Source organism: Felis catus, chromosome B1 (genome assembly GCF_018350175.1).
Source record: "Felis catus isolate Fca126 chromosome B1, F.catus_Fca126_mat1.0, whole genome shotgun sequence".
Classification (NCBI taxonomy): domain Eukaryota; kingdom Metazoa; phylum Chordata; class Mammalia; order Carnivora; family Felidae; genus Felis; species Felis catus.
The window spans coordinates 49,358,431-49,383,431 of NC_058371.1; the positions used below are offsets into that span (position 1 = coordinate 49,358,431).

At 38.9% G+C, this 25,001-nt stretch overlaps 2 protein-coding genes and 1 pseudogene across 14 annotated transcripts in view; 2 read left to right on the top strand and 1 right to left on the bottom strand.

Moving 5' to 3' along the window:
* NUGGC (nuclear GTPase, germinal center associated) overlaps positions 1–4,641 on the bottom strand; it is a 56,325-nt gene extending 51,684 nt beyond the window's left edge. For 3 of the 12 annotated variants that reach the window (XM_019828607.3, XM_019828604.3, XM_003984831.5), the window contains exon 1: positions 3,863–4,639. The gene's annotated coding sequence lies outside the window, so the exon portion shown is untranslated. Of the gene's footprint in view, positions 1–716; positions 903–1,207; positions 1,460–2,923; positions 3,060–3,862 lie in introns of those variants that run through there. The other 9 variants (XM_019828605.3, XM_045055608.1, XM_019828602.3 and 6 more) reach the window with 6 other exon arrangements.
* Positions 4,642–4,685: 44 nt separating this feature from the next.
* ELP3 (elongator acetyltransferase complex subunit 3) overlaps positions 4,686–25,001 on the top strand; it is a 95,869-nt gene continuing 75,553 nt past the window's right edge. Inside the window, exons 1-3 of one of the 2 annotated variants that reach the window (XM_045055611.1) lie at positions 4,686–4,836; positions 7,861–7,960; positions 10,921–11,059. In XM_045055611.1, coding sequence (XP_044911546.1) covers positions 4,818–4,836; positions 7,861–7,960; positions 10,921–11,059 — 258 coding nt within the window. In that variant the 5' untranslated portion in view covers positions 4,686–4,817. The remainder of the gene's footprint in view (positions 4,837–7,860; positions 7,961–10,920; positions 11,060–25,001) is intronic. The other variant, XM_019828610.2, reaches the window with a different exon arrangement.
* LOC101094262 lies at positions 13,770–16,797 on the top strand (annotated as a pseudogene).

The window sequence follows — 25,001 nt, forward strand, 5'->3', positions numbered from 1 at the left end:
ATTTTCAGCATTAATACATGAACTAATGTGTGCAACCTGAGAAGCACAGCCCCCAGGGGTAGCTACGGTAAGGGAGTTATTGGATTGCATGATTTTTTCCTTCCTTCTCCCCTGGATGAATAGGTAAGTAAAAGAAGCAGATATTTTCATAATGTGCCTTATCAGGTTCTAACAAAATGAATTCAAATCCTCTCATACTGCTCCCCCAAGCTTGCCAAAGCTAATGAGGCATAAGATGACATTAATACTACCCCTAATGATGACTGAAATTGCTGTGTTTCTGGAAGGGAGAAAATTTAGTGACTGGCCGGAGATCATACCCTTATGTAAAATTCAAGCTAAAACTTGATTTTCCAGATTCTAGTTCATTGGTCTTTGCATTAGCCTTAAAGTTCACTTAAACCAACAAAGAAAGTAAAACCCACTTTACTTCATGAAAAAAAAAATTACTTTAAGAAGATTAAGAGAGGGAGAGGAAACAAGTCTTCCATACAGAAAAATTCCAAATAATTTATGTAGATACTCCACCCTCGAGGACAGGGAGCATAACTCCCCACTCTTTATGTGTGGGCTTTGCAGAGCGATTTCCTTCCAAAGAGGGCAGTATGGAAGGAGGGGAAAAGAGGAATTTTCCAGTAGAGAAACCTGACAGACATGCCTCAGCCAGGTGATGAAGGTCAACATTAACAGTCATAGATCATGTTGTCTGTATGTACCTTGATGTGATCTGATGACAGCAGCACTTTAACTCTGGGATCTTCCTCCCGTAAACCCATCACTCCAGTCCAATCATGAGAAAAGCAGACAAAGTTCAATAAAGGTTAATCCTACAGGTGATCTGACCACTACTCCTCAAAACCATCAAGATCATCAAAGCAAAGACAGTCTGAGAAACTTGTCACAGCCAAGGGGAGCCTAAGGAGACATGACCACTACCTGTAATGTGTGTCCTAGAACACAAAAAGGACAGCAGATAAAAACTAAGAATATCTGAATAGAGTACAGCCCTTAGTTTATATTAATGTTATTGATATTTGTTCACTAATTGTGACAAATGTACCAGACTCACGTAAGATAAGAGAGGAACTTGGGTGTGGGTTATATGGGGACTCTCAGTACTATCTTCTCAATGTTTCGGTAAATCGAAAGCCTGTTTCTTAAATCAACCATAAGTTACAGCATAAATTACATAAGAAATACAACTTACCAGATGTCACTTTATCTGCTTCAGCTCTAGGAGTCCACAAAGGATATGGTAGCTGTTTCTTTGCCTTAGTATAGCTTTGTGAAACCAGCTGGGGTATATACCCTTTGTGGCCACAGTCACAAGCCAAATTCACCCAAGCAGAAGTGAAACTGATTTGCCATTTGAGGGTTATTTATGACAATCTCCTCCTTCAGAAACTGATTCACGCTATTTTCCCCTTTCATTTAAACTTGAATTGTGTGTGAATTGGGGAATCTTACATTCTTCTCTGCTCTATTCCTACAAGCAGGCAGATATTAGTCATTTTTATTCTTTCTAAATAAATTGCACCATCAACCCTGCAGCATCCTTTCTTTGAGGAGAAAACTTATTCTGATGGATCTAACTTACTTGAGCAGTTAGGAAAAATGCCCCAGTCCCAAGAGAGACAATGCACTGGTTCCCACACCCCCAAATACAAAGACAACTGGGTAAGATGGATGACGTGAGATGGTGAAGATAAACCGATTCTTGATAACAAAGTCTTGGAACTCACCAAAACCCAAACAACGCTAGGTTGTTTGATTGCAGAAATAAGTGTCATAGTTTTTTTTAAAAAAAAATTTTGAATATTTGAGAGAGAGAGAGAGAGAGAGAGAGAGAGAGAGAGAGAGAGAGAAACAGAGCGCAAGGGGGAGGGGCAGAGAGAGAGGGAGACACAGAATCCAAAGCAGGCTCCAGGCTCTGAGCTGTCAGCACAGAGCCTGATGTGGGGCTCGAACTCAGGAACCATGAGATCATGACTGAGTTGAAGTCAGCTGCTCAACCAACTGAGCCACCCAGGTGCCCGTCATACAGTTTTAAAGAACTCTTTCTGGAACTTAATTTTATATTCATATTTTTTAAACCAGAAAAACAAATATTTAAAAAGTGCTGTCCAATGGACAAGAAAGTAGAACCTACTCTACTGTATTTGGCAACCCAAACAATCACATCAAGTATAGGGAAAAAGCTATTTTTTTTTAACCTTCAGCTTCAGGTTACGTTTGACCTTCAAAGGCGGACTCGGTTGTTACTAGGGTAATTCTCAGTAACTGTAGGTATTTTTTATTCCAAAGTGGGGATTCAGAAAGCAAAGAGGTCAAGAATTATAAATAAATATTTACACTGTGATCTCAAAAGTTGTTTTGAACTTTTAGCAAGATGATATGCCTCGTCCATAAGAAAACCATAGAAATACCGGTATAAAGCTCAAAGCAAAGAAAATCAACGTGACTATCATCATTAATGTTGGATCTTTACTTCTCTTTCTGGGCAAAATTACACCTTAATCTTCTGTTCATGTCACGTATGCTTAGCTCTCCCCCTACTGGCTGTTTCTTTGCTTCAACAGTTAACCGTATTCAAAATCAGAGGCACTACTAAAATACCTAATGACTAAAATTAATTTTGATCATTTTTAAAGCTGCTTGGGTTTCTTTATGGTGGTCCTTGATACCTGTATTGGACACCTGAATGCTAGGTCTGTTAAAAGTGTGGGGAAGCTACCAGGCTGCATTTTCATTGAATTCACTGGAAACATTGAAGCAATTGAAAGAAAACTTCCATCAGTCTATATTCAGGTGCTCTGCCTTCCTGTTAATAGATGAACTATCCAGGCACCCATCAAAAGGGAATCCCTTCCCCTGTGCACCAGATTCCATCCCTTCTCTCCAACTGCAGTGCTAAGAAGAGTACCTTCCTCTTGTAATTCATTAAATTTTCACTCTTGGGGCGCCTGGGTGGTTCGGTCAGTTAAGCGTCCGACTTCAGGTCAGGTCATGATCTCACAGTCCGTGAGTTCGAGCCCCGTGTCGGGCTCTGTGCTGATAGCTCAGAACCTGGAGCCTGCTTCGGATTCTGTGACTCCTTCTCTCTCTGCCCCTCCATGTCTCTCTCTCAAAAATAAATAAACATTAAAAAAACATTTAAAAAATTTTTCACTCTCCATTGGATTATTCCCATTGACATAAAAACTGGATGTTATTTATTGTTTTAATAAACACTTCCTTTGACACCATTTTCTCATCCAGCTACAACCCCATTTCTCTGTACTTCTTGAAGGCAAAATCCCTCGAGTTGTGTAAACTCACTCTCTCAAATTCCTCCCCTCTCAATCTATCATAAACCTTCTATAGTCAAGCCTTCACATCTACAGTTTCATAAAACTGTTCTTGTCAAAGTCTCCATTGATCTTAGTCAACTTTCGACCCTCGTCTGACTTGATCCTTCAGCAGCCTTTGACCCAGTAGGTCACTCCCTCCTCAACACCCTTTCGCTTGTTTTCCAGGTAACCGCACCTCTCTTAGTTTTCTTCTAAACTCCCTGGGGGCACCACCTCACCTTCCTTTGCTGGTTATTCCCCTTCTCAACCTGCTAGGATTAGAATGCCCCAAAGCTTTGTCTTTAGTCTTCTCTTTCTTTTCTACATTCACCTTGTTTCATAGCTTTAAATTTCACCTATATACTTATAACTCTCATTTGGCATGTACAGCCTGAACCTTTTTCATGCCTTACTGCTAACTAGGCATCCCAAATACAACATATCCAAATTGACCTCCTTACACCCCCCTCAAAACCCCACTCTGCCTACAGATTTCTCCGTTTCAGCTAATGGCAAGTATATGGTTCCAGTACCTTGATCCAAAAGCTTGATGTTGATGTCTTTATTTCTCTCACATCCCATATCTGGTCTGTCGGGAAATCGTGTTGAAATCTCCAAAATGTTTTCAGAATCTGAACACTTCTCATCATCTCTACAGCTTACTCCTCCGATTCAAGTTACGATCATTTCTGGTCTCGTTCAGTAGTTCCCAAACTTTGCTGCACATTGGACTCACCCAAGGATCTTTAAAACATGACTGGCTCTACCCCTTGATATTTAATTTGGTATGGTATGTGATCTGGGCACTGGAATATTTCACTACTCTCTAGGTGATTCTAATACGCAGCCAAGCTTGGGAATCTCCAGTGTAAATATGATAATAGCCACCAGGCCCTGGATTTAGTTTACACCACACTAGCGGGCTCATCCTCGAAATATCTCCCACCGAGGTTCCAGCCCAGCCTCCCTGGAGAAGGCGGACCCTGGGCTCAAGTACCCGTATTTAGAGACATCCCCATTCACACTCTCATTTTCCTGCCATCTATGCAAAAGACACCAAGTGACTGCCAAAAAGTTAGAGAGTAAGGGTAGGCTAGCTTAAAAACGCAATAGATAAAACGGAGCCTCTCTAAATAAGCCTGGCGTAGCCTCTGTACATAAGCACTGTCCGGCCGCTCTACTGTCCATCCAGGTCGAGCTTTCTAGCGCCCAAGCGCTCCTCGGCGTTTAGAGGATCCCATTCTACAGCCTTTAGATCCGAGGCAGGAGCAGCTTGGGCTGGAGATTCTCTCCGCCCCCTGCAGCTGCGCGAGCCGCCGCTGGGGGGCGGGGCGGGCCTCTGCGCGCGCCGTCTTCTGGGAACAGCTTTACGATATGTTGACCGTCGTTTTACGACAGGCTGGGGTTGCTTTGTGGCTGTCAACTTTGCCTGAGGTCTGAGTTGTTAGCCACGGCGTGTATGGTAGCAGCTACGACTACCGCGGAGAAATGAGGCAGAAGCGGAAAGGTGCGGAAGGGAGGGAGAAGCGGGCGGGTTTGCGGGGTAGTAGGGGAGGGGCGAACACCTTGGCGGTCAGGTGCTGAAAGCAGTTTTTCCCGCGGGAATCCTCTGCCTCAGCCAGTCGCTCTGCCACCTTAGGGTCAGTCTGTGTGTCGGCTCCAGTCCTCTGTCTTCTCGTTTTACATATTGTGCATTTTAAGCTAGCCTGCCGTTACTCTGTTCTTTTTTGGCAGTCACTTGGTGTCTTTTGCATAGATGGCAGGAAAAGCTTTATTCCAAGGTATGCCTTACAAGGAGTCAACGTGGTTGGTCGATTTAACGTGCTCTCAGGTCTCTTAATTTGCTAAGATTTTATGGTACGTTTAACCTGTTGTTTTAGTTAAAAAAAGAAAGAAAGAAAAAGAAAGGAAAACTCAGTCCTTGGTTGTGGGACAGTCATACAGTTCTTCCCGATTTATATTACCTTCTGAATTGGCCGGGAGCAATTCCATCTTTCGTTTTCAACAGGATGGAGTCAAATTTCAAGTATTTTCTCACAAGTTCTAAACTTGTCTCTGTACACTCAGTTGAGCAGTCTAATAATGATTGGTGGTTGTCATAGTAAAAGCTATTTATTGAGCCTTTGCTAATAATTCTGAAGTCGGTATCATTTCCCCTTTACGGAAGATGCAGCTGAGATTCAGAGTTAAGTAACGTTCCCAGTCCAAAATTATACATGGGAATTGGAACTGATGGTCAGGCTGTCGGTGTGCACCCAAAAAAACCACAATTTTTTTTTGTTTGTTTAAATCTTTATCACTATGGCTTTGGGCATCAACTGCCATTAATGGGAAAAACAGTTCCAAATGTCCAGGTTACCTTCAGTTGTCCTGTGGCATCAAACTACATGTCCCAAATCTTCTTCCTCTGCCTTGCTCCTCTGCCTGGCAGGCCAGACCGCTTTACACTCTTCACCTGTTGCTGAAGTCCTGCCTCCTGAAATAGTTTATTAGTCATCATTTTGGCCATCATCGTCCTAACCCACCTTCATCAATAACTAGTATCTGACTAGTACTTTGGCTTTCCTATAATGTTATTTCAGTTGATTCTTACAATAGTCTTGTCAAATATGTATTGTATTATCCCAATTTTGCAGGCAAGGAAATGGGGGTACAGAAGTCATTGATCTTCCCATTATCACATAACCAGTGAATGTTGGAGGCTGGGTACAGGAACCTATTGTCCAAGTGTTTTTACTTTAAATCTTTGTGGGTTATTTTTTCATTGTTGCCTTTCTAGAGCCTTTTACTTAATATGTATTCTTTTCACCTTCTGAATCATTTTTGTATCATTTTCTTTGTATACTTATTTTTTTAAACACGACTTTCCTCTTTCTACTGCCAGATTTGAGATTATATAATTATCCAGTCCATTTAAACGACTTGCCTAGTAGTCAGCGTACCCTGTACTATGTTTTTTATTGAGCCTTGTCAGAAAGGCTATATTCTAGTTAGGCAACACTCCTTCACACAAAGGTAGGTAATTCCTATACCTGGCACTGTTCCTTCTGGATTGCCCTCTGTTTTGCTTGTCCACTTTTGCCCTTTCTTCACAGACCCCCATGCCATTTCCCCCATAAAGCCTTTCCTTACTAATTTACTTCTCTAGTTAAGTTTTGATATACTCAAGAGCTATACAATTCGTTTTTAAAATCTTTATTTTTATGTCTTGAATCTCCTTTTCCTCTCCAAATTAATTATTACATAGTGTTTCAATATATTAAACAGGTGAAAGCCGAGCTACTTTGGCTTAATGAAGAAAGAAACCCTCCCTTTCCTTCCTCTCCTCCTTCTCCCCCTTCTTCCATCACCACCATCATCAATCTTCTATTACATGTCCTTGAAGTGCCTTTTTTGGCACTCTGGAGTGCTGAATTACATGATTTGGAAAGCATTTAGCCTTTGATTGTACATGGACTTTTTTCTCTCACGTTGTGTTAGCTTTGCTTCATTAAATTAGAGGCAGCTTGGTACAGTGAAAAAAAAGCGTGGAAGTTGTGGAGAAAACACCTGGATTTGAGTCTTAACTATGCCATTTACAATGACATCTTAACTTCCCTTAATTTTTAACATCTGTAAAAGGGACTAACAATGTCCACCTTGTAGTGTTGTGTGGTTTCAAATGAGATAAAGTAAATGAAAGGGCTCCATAAATGCCAGGGCTTTCTCATCTGTAGTTTTTTCTGATGACTCCATCATCTTTGCACGTGCAACTAGCTTTCTCTACAGGCTAGAAGTATGTTTGCTGGCAGTTCCCAAGCTGCAGTCTCACAGCTTTTATCACTGGAGACTGGCAGTTTTTGCCTTGAGAAAAGAGCTCAGATTTGCCTGATCTGGAGAGGTGCCCATCCTTGCACCAATCAACCGTAATTGGGATGGGGTCAAGTAAAAACATGTCAGCTTCTGCTATTGCCTTTTAGATGAGAACAGAAGTGTCGGTTGCCAGGAGGTCGTGATGGTGAACAGACTATATCTTAAAGATGCAGTAAGATCCCTGTACAAGTGTAGAACTAACATCCTTTGTATTACAAAGTAGTATTGCATTGCTTTGTAATATTACTTCTGTGGATACCTGGATTTGAGTTTCACTGTTACCCCTTGGTAGCATTTTCACAAAACAAGCAAATATTTCTGTTCTATCTACTGCATTCTATTCTGAGAGTAAGATGAAGTAATGCATCCAAAGGTAATTATAATTCTGGAGATAAAGGGAAGTTATTTTAACCACTTTGGTGCTTTCTCATGCAGTTAGGTTCTGACATTTTTATAGTATATGTGCTTCTAGAATGAGTTTTTCCCATATATAGGTGAGGCCAGTTTTGTTTTAATTAAAGATACAAAAGATATGATCAAACTTTAAATTGTAGAGGTTGGTGTCTTGTAAACTTGAGCTATTCATCTGGGATGGTTGGGAAAATTTTGGAAAGAAAAAATAATTACAAATATCTTTACTGAGTAGTATGATTTTTAACACTGTTAAATATCTTTCCAGGAGATCTCAGCCCTGCTGAGCTAATGATGCTGACCATAGGAGATGTTATTAAACAACTAATTGAAGCCCACGAACAGGGGAAAGACATCGACCTAAATAAGTAAGTGGATTTATTAAAAAAAAAAAAAAAAGGCAATCCTATTCTTAGGTGGTAGGCCTTTTTAATGAAATTATCAAATACTTCTTGTTTTCTGTCTCATGTTTTAGTTTTTAGTTGAAAATTTAGCTTTCTACCCTGCCCTGTCACTCATTTATGGCAAAATTCTCTCATAGCCTAATAATATTAATAGCTCCTAATATTTATTGGATGCTTACTAAGGTCCAATCACTGTTAGTAGTTCATTGTCTGTATTAACTCAGTCCTCTGAAAAACTGTGTGAGGTAGGTACTTATATCACCCTCATTTGACAGATGTGTAATCTGAGACAGATTACTGTCTCAGTAATCGGCAGAACTGAGATTTGGAATTAGATCGTCTGTCTCCAGAGCCCATGTTATCTTCTGTGCTGCATTACTTTACATCCTTGTTCTCTTCCTACTGTCTCAGAAGTAGCAGCAGCTGTCTCTCATGAAAATACTCCCTCTGAGGTCCATGATCTTTTCCTACTTTACAGCCTCTTCGACATGTTCATCTATTTCCTTTCCACAGTCACATTCAGTGTTGACTTTGCTACATCCTCAAATAAGAGTAGACCTTCATCTCTGCATCTTTTTTTTTCATTAGATATTCACTATATAGATCCGCTCTAATGAAAGAGTTTTCTCCCTGCTCTCAGGTGACTCACCAGTGATCTAATCACCACACACACATGACTTTTTTTTAAAGACTATTTTCTGGGGGCACCTGGGTGGCGCAGTCGGTTAGGCGTCTGACTTCAGCCAGGTCACGATCTCGCGGTCCGTGAGTTCGAGCCCCGCGTCGGGCTCTGGGCTGATGGCTCAGAGCCTGGAGCCTGTTTCCGATTCTGTGTCTCCCTCTCTCTCTGTCCCTCGCCCGTTCATGCTCTGTCTCTCTCTGTCCCAAAAATAAACGTTGAAAAAAAAAATTTTTAATAAAAAAAAAAAAGACTATTTTCTGTTACTTGAGATACTTCAGTGTTTTTTCACTTCCTTGGAATATTGCACTTAATAAACTTTTGCTAAAGGAGTAAATAAGTAACTATCCTTTCTTGACTATGAGATTATAGTTTACTGATTTTTCTACCATGTGTTTAGAAGTTTCTTTTCTGTCTGTGTTGGCTATCCCCCTAATTATACAAGTCTTTTATTTCTAGTGAACATTCCTACTTTTTGTTTGTTTTTGTCAGTTTCTTTAATTTAGCACATCTAAAGTAAACGCTAACATCTTAAAACCAGCCCCTATGCAGATGTCCTCTTTGCCTGATTGTGTTAACCTTCACCCAGGCTTGAAACTCTAGTGTCCTCTTCAAATTGTTTTGTTAGGTCCAATTAGGATTTAACTTTATCTACTCTCTTCATCATGACTCTCCCTTTCATTTCCACTGCCAACTCCCTAACCATCTCTTTTTAAACTTAATTCTAGACTACTGCAGTAGCTAATACTTTCAGCCTCTTTTTATCCCTTACTGGGTTAATTGTTCCTTGTTTTATCTTGTATCATGTCATTTCCCTGTACAGAAACTTTCAGCATGTCCCCAGTGTTTATGGAATCAAGTGCAAATTCCTCAACCCATTATGTAAAGTCTCTCCATCTGGCTTCAACTATCCCAACTTTTTAAATTTCTGTACCTTTACCATGAAAATCTGCTTTCTGTCAGATCTACCCATATATTTTAAAATATGTGCATTCCTACTTCACATAAGCCCACCTATTTGCTCTCAGTGGCATCACCATGTCTTTACTGCCTGTCTGAAGCCAACTCTTTTCTGTGCCTGTTTTCCATGACTGTCTCCCCAGCACACAGTGGGATCCTTTCTTGAGCTTTGAACACATTCATTATTGTATGTGTGTTGTATCACATAGGTTTTTATCACTTACACATTTATTTTTGTGCATGCCTGTCTGCAAACATGCCAACATAGGGCATGAAACAACTATGCCTTATTACTTCCTGGCATACCAAGTACTTAGGTTCTCTCTACGAATCAGGTACTGGGTTAACAGTTGTTGAAAATGATGCAAACACCTCACAATAATTTTAGATGGACTAAAACCAGAAATTAAGGTGACTGTTAGGGTTTGCTAGCAGCAAAGAAACAAGAAACCGATTCAACTGTAGAGAAAAGCAAGGAATTATTAGTTGTACTAAAGGTTATTTCTAGGGATTAGGGATAGAGTTACAGTCAGGAAGGGATAAATGGATCCTCTGAAGTCCTGATCATTTTCTGTTTCTTGGAGTGTAGTAACACAAGTGTTTGCTTCCTAAATGTTAAAGTGTATTTATGTTTTATGTTCTGTTGTTTATAATATTTTAGAATACATTTTAAAACACTTTTAAAAATGTATGTACCTTATTTCCTGTTTGGTTCTGCATACCTTTCCTTTAAATTGTTTTTTGATTGTTTTTATTTTTGGTCTAAGACCATGGCTTACAACCAGGCATTCTCCCCCCCTCCCCCCACCATCCCAGGGGACATTTCTTAATGTCAGAAGATGTTTTTTAGTTGTTACAAAGGGAAGTGGGGTGCTGGTGAGTAGAGGCCAGTGATGCTGCTAAACATCCTACAATATAGTGAACAGTCCCTTGCAACAGAATTACCCTGATCCTAGATGCTATGGTGTTAAGGTTGAGAAAAGGGTAGAATTCTATGAAGCTGGAGCACTAATTTGAATGAGACCTACCTTCTGTCACTATCCTGGGACCCTTTCTGTAGTCATCTTGTTTTCTTTCTGGTACTCCAGGGTAAGAAGAGGTTATTGATGCATTTTCCTGATTTTCTTCTATGCTCCTGTTGTTCAACAAATGTTAAAGCCAGTGTTGTCACCTGGTGAAAGGATAGGGGGATGACAGGAGTTGATAGTGTTATTTATAGGTCATTCTTTTGGTAGATTGTCTTGAAATCTTATGATCTTGATAATGATGGATGCTTTACTTTCAGGGTGAAAACCAGGACAGCTGCTAAATATGGCCTTTCAGCACAGCCCCGCCTGGTGGATATCATTGCTGCAGTCCCACCTCAGTATCGAAAGGTTTTGGTCCCCAAGTTAAAGGCAAAACCCATCAGAACTGCCAGTGGGGTAAGTGGTTTGATTTACGAAACATTGGTTGTGTTTCTGCTCTGCCAGAAATCCTTGCCTCCGGGTAATATGCAGTTAGGTGAAAATGAAGGATTTGGTTTAATAAAATTCATATATTTTAACATGTGCTACAGTAGAGACCTGTGCAGAATGTTATGAGGGCATAGTGAGGAAAAACATTTATTGTGCTTAAAGGAGTAGATGATGTTTTTATGTCCTTAAAAGTATAAATTGAGGCTTGGTGACTGTCACAATATGATAAATATTATTGGCCATTTTAAGCTCATGGCTTTCAATACAATAGATACTTGTAAAAGTTACTTTATTTTTTAATGTTTTTATTTATTTTTGAGACAGAGCATGAGCAGGGGAGGGGCAGAGAGAAGGGGAGACACAGAATCTGAAGTGGGCTCCAGGCTCTGAGCTGTCAGCACAGAGCCAGACGCGGGGCTCGAACTCATGGAGTGTGAGATCATGACCTGAGCTGAAGTTGGATGCTCAACCGACTGAGCCACCCATGCACCCCTGTAGAAGTTACTTTTAAAAGGTAGTTAATGAGGGCACCTGGGTAGCTCAGTTGGTTAAGTGTCCAACTCTTGATATTGGCTCAGGTCATAATTTCATGGTTTGTGAGATTGAGCACCGCGTTGGGCTCTGTGCTGGCAGCATGGAACCTGCTTGGAATTCTCTCTCCCTCTTTCTTTGCCCCTCCCCTGCTCATGCTCGCTCGCTCTCTCTCAAAATAAACTTTAAAAGATAAATAAATATAAAAGATAGTTAATGGTGCACAGTCATTCTATATATGGTATTTGTGAAGCAACTAACATAATTGGGAGCTCTATGGAAATCCAGAGGAAAAGGTGGCCTGGTAGTAAAAGAGACTAGGGAAAGCCCAACAGAAGGCATGGCATTTGCTTGGCATATAAATAGTGCTCATATAAACAGAGAAGAGCAGTCTTGAGTAATGGGAGCAAGGGCACAGGGAACTAAGGCGCAGATAGAGATGTTATAAGAGGTATGGTATGTGCAGGGAACAATGAGTACCTCAGACTGACTAGAGTTGATCATTCATTTGAGAAAGCAGCAGGACATTAGGTTGAAGAGTTAGTTTGGGATCAACTTATAAAAGATCTTAAATGTCCTGCAAAGAAGCTGGATAATAAGAAACTGTTCAAGATATTTGAGAAGGAGAGTGATATATGAACAAAACAGATTTTCGGAAAATTTTGTTACAAGATGTAGAGTAGCTTGGAGCCAAAAAGACCATTTAAGATACTCTTGGTTTAATCTAGGTGTGAAATGTGTTAAGAGCTGGAATTAGGGTAGGGGCTGTAGGATACAAAGAATAAGTGTGAAAGATACGATTTGGACCCTCTTAAAACATGGTACTCAAAATTGAATTGTGTGTTCCTGATATGATCATAGAACTTCAGTCTGTTATTTGGATGGGAGTATTATACTTGTAGTAATTACAGTTTATGTTGACTTATTTGGTGGCCATATCTCCTGGATTATATTACATTTGTGGCTAATTAAACCCTAAAATTTTATACACAATGTATCACCAATCCTGGTCTCTTCTCCTTTGTACTTCAGTGTTTTTGTTTTATTTATTCATACCTGGTGTAAAGGGTTCTTTAAGAAAAACTAATATAGTTGAACAACGTGGGTTTGAACTGCATGAGTCCACTTAATAGGCAGATTTTTTCCAACGGATATAGTACTGTAAATGTATTTTCTTTATGGTTTTCTTGATATTTTCTTTTTTCTAGCTTATTTTATTGTAAGAATATAGCATATAATACATATACAAAATATGTATTAATAGATAGTTTCTTTTACCAGTAAGGCTTCTAATCAACAGTAGACTATTCAAGTAGTTAAGTGTTGGGGGAGTCAAAAGTTATATGCAAATTTTCAACTGAGTTGAGGTGTTATTGCCTCTAACTCCTGCTTTGTTCAAGGGTCAACTATAGTTTCAAACCCTTCACCTCTCATTTTTCCCTTCAGCTCAACCACTTTTAACTCTTAGCTGATTTCTTGGCATTTACTTCCATATCTCTAAATAACACACTTTATAGATAAGTCTTCTATTCTTAGCTTTCAGCATTAGGTATGAGCTTGCTGCTGAGCAAGACAAAGATTTAGCAACCTTTCAACCTGACTGATAAACCTGGCTTCCATGACCCCATTCTCTGTCCTTCTCCCCCTACCTCTGATTATTTCTTTCTTTGAGATCTATTCTTGTCCTGCTTGCCTCTGAAAATTGATGTTTTCTGTGGACCTGGCTCCACTGTTTTTAGTACTGTACATGCCCTTTCTTGTGTTCTCATCCATTGACATTTCTAAGTATTGTTATGTGCTGACTTCCAGCTCTGACCTCTCCCTAAGCTTCAGGCTCATGTCAAATGGTCTATCAAACATTTCTCTTTTGACTGCCTGGATACCCTCAAGTATAACATAACCAAAACTAACTTCGAAATTGCTCATTCGTCTTTCTCGTCCATCTTAGTTCATGGTACCTCCATCCACTCAGTTTCCAAAAGATGTGAAATGTATTGTCCATTCCACAACCACTAGTAGGAATGTTTTCGCCTCCATCCTTTTTTTTTTTTTCTTAATGTTTACTTTTGAGAAGGAGGGAGAGAGAGAGCAGATGGGAGGGGCAGAGAGAGAGGGAGACAGAATCCTAAGCAGGCTCCATGCTGTCAGCACAGAGCCTCTTGGAGGGCTCAAACTCATGAACTGTGAGATCATGACCTGAACCAAAACCAAGAGTCGGATGCTTAACTGACTGAGCCACCCAGGCACCCCTGGCCTTCATTATTTCTTATTTAGACTATTCAGTCATTTCCTAACTAGTATATTTTGTCAAGGATGGATTTGGTGCAGGTAAGACAATATCATCAGAGTGAGCTGTTAAAAATATCAGAAGTACAGGGGAAGGTTGGAAGATGTCAGAGCAGGAGGACCCTCGACTCACCTCGTTCCACAAATACAAGTAGATTACTATCAAATCATCCCAAGTACCTCAGAAATTGACCTGAAGAATTGCAAAACAAGCTATACAACTAAAGGTAGAGAAGAAGCCACACTGAAGAAGGTAAGAAGTGCGGAGATGCATTTTGGGAGATAAATAGATCATGGCCACTGTGGTGGGGAGGGAGCTGCAGTCACAGAGAAAGGCAAGAGACAGAGTAACACTGTCACACAGGGAAGCCTGCAGGGAAAACAAATCCCCACAGCAATAGTCTTGGAAAGTGAGAGGGGCTGAATTTTGGGAGTTGTTACAACCAGCAGGACTTAAACCCTGGAATTTTAAAAGTCAGTGGGCTTGGCTGGGATAGAGCCCAGAAGGCATTGCATTGCTCCTAGAAGGCAGGCAAACAACCTGTGGTGTACAGCATGGAAACAGCAATATCAAGAGTGCGTGGGGCACACAGTGGGGAGGTTGTTTGCTCATCTTGGAGCATATCCCAGAGAGGCAGAGTTCAAGGAGAAACCCCTCCAGGAACAAAGGAACTGGCCAGTGCCATTTCCTTCCCCCCATCCCTCAGCATAAGCATAGGGCCACCTGCAGCAACCAGCACAGTGCCCATACTGGCCACCTAACTTGTCTACACCAAGCTCCACCTCCCTGGACTCCATGGGAACTGCCCTTCCCAGCCTTGCTTGCCTCAGTCCTGGCATGACCAGTCCCTTCCCCCAGGAGACTGGCTCATACTCCTGCTTATACTGTGTCTCCTGACTTGGGACTTTTGTGGAGCCTCCGTTCTGGCAGCAATGGCAACAGGTCTCATTTCACAAGCAGACCAGAGTATACCTAGTTAAAACATGCCACATTCGCTTTCTGGGGATTCCCAATATCCTGGCAGGTGGACTCCGCTTCTTCACAGGCAGCCTCTGGTCGCGGCGTGCCAAGTTCCCCAGTCCTTCGTGCCACAGGACCCCAGGCTCCTGGGCTACTGCTCTGGCCCATTCGCCTCTACCGTCAACAGACTGATGGCCAAACTTGAAGAACTCGATTTGACCGGTGCCAAACAGAACACCAGAGTATGGCTCATCAAGTTTCCCTAAATACTCGTCCCAGCAATGGGCCGAAGCCTCTGAAAGAGGTAAAGTTGGCAAACTGCGGATTGCTAAGAATCAAGGAAGGACTGAGGTGTCATTTACTTTGAATGAGGCTCTTGCAAATAGTCACGATATTGGCAGAAAACCAGCTTCTGTCAGCACTCCAGAGAACATCCATTTGTCTTACAAAGTGTTGGAGGACAGACCTTAACAGTCTTTACTGAGAGGCTCATCAAATAAACTTTCATTGGAAGGAATAGTCGTACAAAGAGCTGAATGCCAACCTGCTGCCAGTGAAAACTACATGAGATTAAAGAGATTGCAAATAGAAGAATCTTCCAAACCTGTAAGGCTATCACATCTGGACAAAGTTGTGACAACGAATTATAAACCTGTTGCTAATCATCAATACAATATTGAATATGAAAGGAAAAAGAAAGATGGAAAACGAGCTCAAGCTGATAAACATGTTTTAGACATGATATTTTCAGCATTTGAGAAACATCAGTATTACAATCGTAAGGATTTGGTGGACATCACAAAACAACTTGTGGGGTACGTAAAGGAAATCTTGAAAGAAATTGGTGTTCAGAATGTAAAAGGAATCCACAAAAACACATGGGAGCTGAAGCCAGAGTATAGACAGTATCAAAGAGAAGAAAAGAGCGATTAAGAAGACTCTCAGCCAATATGCTAACAAAACAACTAAAAAATGATGTGCTAAGGAAACACCATTGATATCAAATACTTGAGTTCCATCTGTTATAGGGGTAAAATGACTGGAAATTTAATTTCCCTACATTTTTTAAACAACAGTTCTTGTTACTTAAGTGTTTTTTGATGAAAAAATTTATAGGCCTGCGTTAAACTAGATTATTCAGGAGTGGGTGTGGGGTTGGGGAGGTTAAGAAGGTTTTTCTTTTTTAAATATTAACTCTTAAAATGTAAAATTAGGAAATGATTTCTAAATGAGGACTCTCTGTCCTTGTCTTATCTCCACAGAGTTGAGGTAATGCAAATCCAAAGTGAATGGTAAAGCAAGAAAAAGTACTACAGAAAGTCTTAAAAGGAATAAAAAGCCAAAATTCCTTTTTCTGGAAAAAAAAAAAAAAACACGCACCACATTCAGGTCAGGGACCAAACACTGTTCACAAAAGGCAAAGAGAGCCTCTGCAGACAGTTGGCCTGAAGTATAGAGTAGCCAGGACAAAATAACACACCAAATGCAGCACATTTTGGAGACGTTCCCAGAAGCACCTGGCCCTGGGGAACAGTGGACTCTACACAGCAGGGCAGTACAGGACCTCATCTTCGTAAGGCCATTACCCTTCGGAACAGGAGATGTAGCTGACTTACCTTACATACAGAAAGAGGCACAGACTTAGACAAAATGAGAAGACAGAGAAATTTATCCCAAATGAAAGAACAGGACAAGGCCATGGCCAGAGATCTAAGCAAAACAAATATGAGTAACACACCTAAAGCAATGATTGTAATGATACTCACTGGACTTGAGAAAAGACTGGAAGACATGAGTGAGATATTTAACACAGATTTCAGGAATAACATAGCAGAGATAAAGGGCTCAATAAATGAAATGAGAAACATGCTGGATGGAATGAACAGCAGGCTGGAAGAAGCAGAGGAACAGATTAATGACCTACAAGACAAAATAATGGAAAGTAATCAAGCTGAACAAAAGAGAGGAAAAAAAATTATGCAAAATTGGAATAGACTTAAGGAACTTAGTGACTCCATCAAACATAATAACTAACATTCATATTATAGGAGGCTCAGAAAAAGAAGAGAAAGGGGAGGCAGAGAATTTATTTAAAGAAACAATAGCTGAAAACTTCCCTAATTTGGGGAAGGAAACAGGTATCTACATCCAGGAGGCACAGAGAACCCGCAACAAAAGCAGATCTAAGACAAGACATACTGTAATTAAAATTAAAATTAAAATTAAAAAAGTAATGGTTAAAAAAAATCTTAAAAGCAGCAACAGAAAACACAGTTATATACAAGGGAAACCTGTAAGGCTCTCAGATTTTTCAGCAGTAATCTTGCAAGCCAGAAGGGAGTGGCATGATATTCAAAGTGCTGAATAGGAAGAATCTGCAGCCAAGAATACCCTATGCAGTAAGACTGTCATTCAGAATAGAAGAGGACTGGATAAAGAGTTTCTCAAACAAAAACTAAAGGAGTTTGTGACCACTAAACTAGCCTTAAAAGAAACATTCAAGAGGACTCTTGAAGTGGAAAGAAAAGACCAAAAGTGGCAGTATATAGGTAAGAAACACAAAAGCAGTAACAATGAATATTTCTCTCAAAAATCAGTTAAGGAACTCACAAATAAAAGGATATAAATATTCACCATATACCTAAAACATGTAGAGAAGAGGAGTAAAGAATGGAATCAAACTAAAACCACCATCAACTTAATATAGACTGCTGTATGCTGTAGATGTTACATACAAACCTAATGGTAACCACAAATCAAAAATTACTAATAGATATGCAAAGGATAAAGAGAAAGGAATCCAAATGTATATCACTAAAGAAAACTAGCAAACCATGAAAGAGAAGAAAGGATCAGAAAAAAACTTCAGGAACAACCACAAAACAAGTAATAAAATGCTATAAATACATATCCATCAATAATCACTTTGAATATAAATTGACTAAATGTTCCAATCAAAAGACATATGGTGACAGAATGGATTAAAAAACAAGACTTGGGGCGCCTGGGTGGTGCAGTCGGTTAAGCGTCCGACTTCAGCCAGGTCACGATCTCGCGGTCCGTGAGTTCGAGCCCCGCGTCAGGCTCTGGGCTGATGGCTCGGAGCCTGGAGCCTGTTTCCGATTCTGTGTCTCCCTCTCTCTCTGCCCCTCCTCCGTTCATGCTCTGTCTCTCTCTGTCCCCCAAAAAATAAATAAAAAACGTTGAAAACAAAACAAAACTCACCTATACGCTGCTTACAGGAGATTCATTTTAGACCTAAAGACACCTGCAGACTGAAAGTGAGGGGATGGAGAAACATCTATCATACAAATGGATGTCAAAGGAAAGCCAGGGTAACAGTATTTGTAGAAAGAAGGAAAGAAAGAAAGAAAGAAAGAAAGAAAGAAAGAAAGAAAGAAAGAAAGAAAGAAAGAAAGAAAGAAAGAAAGAGAGAGAGAGAGAGAGAAAGAAGAGAAAAGAAAAGAAAAGAAAAAGAAATAAAAAATAAGTTTACATGGAATATACTCCAGAATAGTTCACATGTTAGGCCAAAAAGCAAGCCTCAACAAATTCAAGAAGATTGAAGACCTGCCATGCATCTTTTTTGACCATAATGGTGTGAAACTAGAAATCAGCCACAAGAAAAAAATCTGGAAAGACCACAAATACATGGAGGTTATATAATGTGCTAAACAATGAATAAATGGACCAACCAGGAAGTAAAAGAAAAAATAAAACATACATGAACACAAAAATGAAAACACAATGATCCAAAACCTTTAGGATGCAGCAAAAGCAGTTCTAAGAGGGAAGTTTATAGCAATACAGACCTACCTCAAGAAGCAAGAAAAATCTCAAAATAACCACCTAAACTTACACCAAAAGAGCTAGAAAAAGAACAACAAATGAAACCTAGAACCAACAGAAGGACAGAAATAATAAAGATTAGAACAGAAATAAATGATATAGAAACTAAGAAAACAAACAGATTAATGAAACCAGGAGCTGGTTCTTTGGGGGGAAAAAATCAGTAAAATTGATAAACTTCTAGCCAGACTTATCAAGGAAAAACAGGAGAAAGGAATCAAAATCACAAATGAGAGAGGAGAAATAACAATCAAAGCAACAGAAATTCAATTATATGAGACTATTATGAAGAACTATATGCCCACAAATTGGACAGCCTACAAGAAATAAATTCCTAGAGACATATAAACTACCAAAACTGAAATAGGAAGAAATTTGCATAGACCTATTACCAGCAAAGAAATTGAGTCAGTAATAAAAAAATCTCCTGACAAACAAAAGTCCAGGACAGAAGGCTTCATAGGCAAACCAAACATTTAAAGAAGAGTTAATACCTATTCTTCTCCAACTATTTCAAAAAACAAAAGGGAAGGAAAACTCCCAAGTCTAGTCTATGAGACCAGTATTACCCTGATACCAAAACCAGATAAAGACACCACTAAAAAAGAGATCTATAGGCCAATATTCCTGATGAACATAGATGCAAAAATCTTCAACAAAATACTAGCAAACCAAATCCAACAATGTATTAAAAATCATTCACCATGATTAAGTGGGATTTATTCCTGGATTTCAAGGGTGATTCAGTGTTCGCAAATCAACACGATACATCACATCAATAGAGAAAGGAAAAGAACCATGTGATCATTTCTGTAAACCCAGAAAAAGCATTTGACAAAATACAACATCCATTCATGATAAAAGCCCTTAACAAAGTAGATTTAGAGAGAACATACCTCAACATAATAAAGGCCATATAGGAAAAACCCACAGCTAACATTCATTTTTAATGAGGAAAAACTGAGAGATTCCCCTAAAGGAAGGAACAAAATAAGGATGTAGTCTCTTATTCAGCATAGTACTAGAAGACCTAGCAGCAGCAATCATACAACAAAAAGAAAGGCAAAGCATCCAAATCAGTAAGGAAGAAGTAAAACTTTCACTATTTGCAGATGACATGATACTCTACGTAGAAAACCCAAAAGGCCACCGAAAAACTGCTAGAACTGATAAACAAATTCGTTAAAGTTGCAAGATACAAATATGGTGCATTTTTATACACCAATAATGAAGCATCAGAAAGTGAAATTAAGAAAACAATCCCACTTACAATGACGCCAAAAATAATAAAATACCTAGAAATGAACCTAACCAAAGAGATGAAAGATCTATACGCTGAAAACTGTAAAACACTGATGAAAGAAATTGAAGGTGACAGAAAGGAAAGACATTCCATGGTCATGGATTAGAAGAATAAATATTGTTAAAATCTCTATACACCTAAAACAATGTACACATTTAATGTAGTCCCTATGAAAATACCAATAACATTTTTCTCAGAAATAGAACAAACGATCCTAAAATTTGTATGGAATCACTAAAGACCCCAAATAGCCAAAACGGTCTTGGAAAAGAAAAGCAAAGCTGGAGGCATCACAATTCCACATTTCAAGTTGCATTACAAAGCTGTAGTAATCAAAACACCATGATACTGGCACAAAAATAGACATGTAGGTCAATGGAACAGAATAGGAAACCCAGAAATAAACCCACAACTGTATGGTCAATTAATATTTGATAGGACAGGAGAGAATATCCATTGGGTGAAAGTCTCTTGAAGAAATGGTGTTGGGAAAACTGGACGACTTACACCATATACAAAAATAAAATCAAAATGGATTAAAGACCTAAATGTGAGACCTGAAACCATAAAAATCCTAGAAGAGAACACCGGCAGCAACTTCTTTGACATCGCCCGTAGCAACTTTTTTCTAGTCTCCTGAGACAAGGATAACAAAAGCAAGAATAAACTGTTGTGGCTACAACAAAATTAAAAGCTTCTGCACATGAAAGGAAACAGTCAACAAAACTAAGAGGCAACCTGCTGAATGGGAGAAGATATTTACTAATATCCGATGAAGGGTTAGTATCCAAAATATGTATAGAACTGGTAAAACTCAACACCCAAAAAACAAATAATCCAATTAAAAATGGGCAGAAGCCATGAACAGACATTTCTCTAAAGAAGACATCCAGATAGCCAACAGATGCATGAAAGGATGTTCATCATCACTTATTAGGGAAATGCAAATCAAAACTACAATGAGTTATCTCCTCACACCAGTTAGAATGGCTATAATCAGCAACACAAATAGCAGGTGTTGGCAAGGATGTGGAGAAAAACAAACCCTTTTGTACTGCTAGTGGAAATACAAACTGGTGCAGCCACTGTGGGAAATAGTAGGGAGGTTCCTCAAAAATTTAAAAATGGAACTACCCTATGATCTAGGAATCACACTACTGGGTATTTACCCAAAGAATACAAAAACACTAATTCAAAAGGATACATGCACCCCTTGTTTATTGCAGCATTATTTACAATAGCCAAATTGTGAAAGCAGCCCAAGTGTCTATTGATCAGTTAGTGGATAGAGATATGGTGTGTGTACACACACGTGCGCGCGCGCACGCACGCACGCTGGAATATTATTCAGCCATAAAAAATGAGAAATCTTGCCATTTGCAACAACATGGATGGAGCTAGAGAGTATAATGCTAAGTGAAATAAGAAAAAGACAAATACCATATGATTTCGTATGTGGAATTTAAGAAACAAATGAGCAAAGGGAAAAAAGAGAGATACAAATGAAGAAACTGACTTTAAGTATATAGTACAAACTGATCGTTACCGGAGGGAAGGGGTTTGGGCGGATGGGTTAAATAGGTGATGAGGATTAAGGAGTGCATTTGTGACAAGCACTGGATGATGAATAGAATTGTTGAATCACCATATCGTATACCTGAAACTAATACAGCACTGGATGTTAACTAACTGGAATTAAAATAAAAATTTTTTTTAAATTAAAAATATAAAAGTATCAGAGGTACATATACAGCTGACTGTCATTCCCTGTCTGCTATGCATCCTATCCTTCATGCTTTTATTCCTGCTATTACTCTGGTGGTGATTTTTTACTTTTTTTAACAGCAGTTTTAGGTTTACCTAAAAAATGAGCAGAAAGTACACAGGGTTCCCATATACTTCCTTTCCTCCCTTCCCAGGTTGCCCTTGCATTGATTTGGTACATTTGTTATAATTGATAAACCAGTATTACTACCTTGTTATTAAATGAAGCATATAGTTTATATTAGGGTCACTTATAGTGGTGTGTATTCTTTGGGTTTTAGAAAATGCATAATGTCATGTATCCACCATTACAGGATCATATGGAATATTTCCCCTGCCCTGAAGCTCCCCTATTCATCCTTTACTGTGTTCCAAACTTCTGGCAACCACTGATTTATTTACTGTCTATAGTTTTACCTTTTCCATAATGTCATGTAGTTGGAATCAAACAGTATGCATAGCCTTTTCAGATTGCCTTCTTTCACTTAGCAATATGCATTTAAAGCTATGCCATGTCTTTTTAGTGGCTTGATACAGTCCATTTCCTTTTAGAAGTGCACAATATTCCACTGTCTTTACCACAGTTTATCCATTCTCCTGTTGAAGGACATCTAGGTTACTTCTAAATTTTGACAGTTGCGAACAATGCTGCTATAAACATTGTCTGAAGAGTTTTGTGTACACCTAAGTTTTCCACTCATTTGGGTAAATACCTAGAAGCATGATTTCTGGATCATACAGTGAGACTAGGTTGAGCTTTGTGAAATTGCCAAACTGTCTTCCAAAATGGCTGTACCATTTTGCATTCCCACCAACAATGAGAGTTCCTGTTTCTCCACATGCTTGCCAGCATTTGGTGTTGTGAGTGTTCTGGACTTTGGCCATTCTGATAGGTGTGTGGTAAGTAGTATTTCGTTCTAGTTTGCAATCCCCAGATGACATATATTGAGTATCTTTCATATTCTCATTTGTCATTGGTATATCTTATTTGATGAGGTGTCTGTTTGGATCTTTTGCTCTATTCCTATTGGGTTGTTTTCCTATTCTAAAACTGTAAGAGTTCTTTGTATATTTATGATACATATCTTTTATCAGACGTGTTTTGCATACGTTTTCTCTGAGTATGGGTCTTTTCATTCTCTTAAGAGTTTCTCAGAGCAGAACTTCCAAATTTTAATGTAGTCCAACTTACTAATTTTTTCTTTCATGGATCTTTCTTTTGGTGTTGATCTAAAAACTCATTGTAAACCCCAAGGTGACCTAGATTTTCTCCTGTATTAACTTCTAGAAGTTTTATAGTTTTGACTTTACATGTAGGTCTGTGATCCATTTTGAGTTTGTATTTGAGTTTTTTGTGTTTGTTTTGCTTAGAATGCCATGATTATTCCTCCTCCTCTTCTTCTTTTTCTTCTTCTTCTTCTTCTTCTTCTTCTTCTTCTTCTTCTTCTTCTTCTTCTACTACTACTACTACTACTACTACTACTACTACTACTACCTATCAACATTAAATATAATAACAGCTACCATATGTTGCCCACCTCTTACATACTGGCTATTGTGTTTCTGATTTAATCCTCAAAACAGTTTTGAGAGGTAAGTGCTATTGCCTACATTGTACCAAATAGGAAAATTCACAGTAAGGGGCAAAGATTCAAACTTACATCTCTCTGACTGAATCCAAAGTCATTGCTTTTTCTACTTTACCAGTAATTTTTAAACTGTACTCTATAAAACTTGAATTCCGTAGAAGTCTTTTGAAGCTACTATGGGGCATAATAAGTAGTGAAACCATAGGAGCAGGGACATCTCTGTTTCACCCAGGGCTGTAGCTTTTATCTCATTTATAAATTGAGGTTTTAAGTAAAATGTTACTTGAAAGGAGAGTTCTACTTAAAAACTCTTCGAAAACTACTGCACTTTACTTCCCTGGCCCCACCTTACCCTATCCTCTTGACTTAATTAACCCTAATCAGCATCTCTGGAAGGCTTCTCTGACTTCCCTGGTCAGGGCTAATTGCCTTCTTTGGCATTCCTGGTATTTTATACATGCTTCTTACCATGTGGTTCCAAAATAGCCTTTTTCTATGTGTCTTCCTCACCTAGATAGGTATGTTTTCAGAGGACAGAAACAGTGCAGTAATATTTTTGTGGTCTCAAGGCCCATTTGTTCTGTGTAGCTCAGAACCTGGCCCATGTACTGGGCCCTCAATTGTTGAATTAGACTGATCTCATCAGTGGCTCGTATTAAAAACATTTGTTTGAAAATCTAAATTTTTCATTCAGAATCGCAATTTTTTTGAAATTTTGGACTTTCTCTAGATCACTATTTAATGCTTTAAATTTTAATAATTTTTATTATGAAGAATAATCAAACTTACAGAAAAGTTGAAGGTCCAATATAAAGAACATTTTCCCCCTGAACCACTTAAGAGTAAGTTGCAAAGTAAGTTGCTTTTGAATACTTTAGTATGCATTTCCTACAAACAAGGACATTTCTTAAATCACCACAATACAGCATCAAAGTCAGGAATTTAGCACTGATAAATACTGTCATCTCATCCTCAGATCTTGTTCAAGTTTCACCCACTATTTCAATAGTGACCTACAGATCCCAGTTCAGAATCACATGTTGCATTTGGTTGTCCTGTCTCTTCACTCTGGGCACTTCCTGCCTTTCCTTGCCCTCATTACCTTAACACTTTTGAAGATTTCAAGCAGGTTATTTTGTAGCAGGTTCCTCAATTTGTCTTAATCAGATGTTTCTTCATAATTAGGTTCAGGTTATACATCTTTAGCATTGGAACATCACAGAAGTGATAATGTATTCTTGTATCCAATCAGGTGATGTGTGTGTGTATATATGTGTGTGTATATATATGTGTGTGTGTGTGTGTGTATATATATGTGTATATATATACACACGCACATATATGTGTATATATATACGTGTATATATATACACACACATATATGTGTGTGTGTATATATATACACACACACATATATATGTGTGCATGTATATGTATATATGTATATATACATATGCATATGTATGTGTGTATATGTATATATATACACGTGTATATATATGTGTGTGTATATATGTATACATATGTGTATACACACACACACACACATATATATATACACACACACATATATATATATATAGTTTCAATTTGTCCTGTCATGGATAATGTTCTTTCTTTTCATTG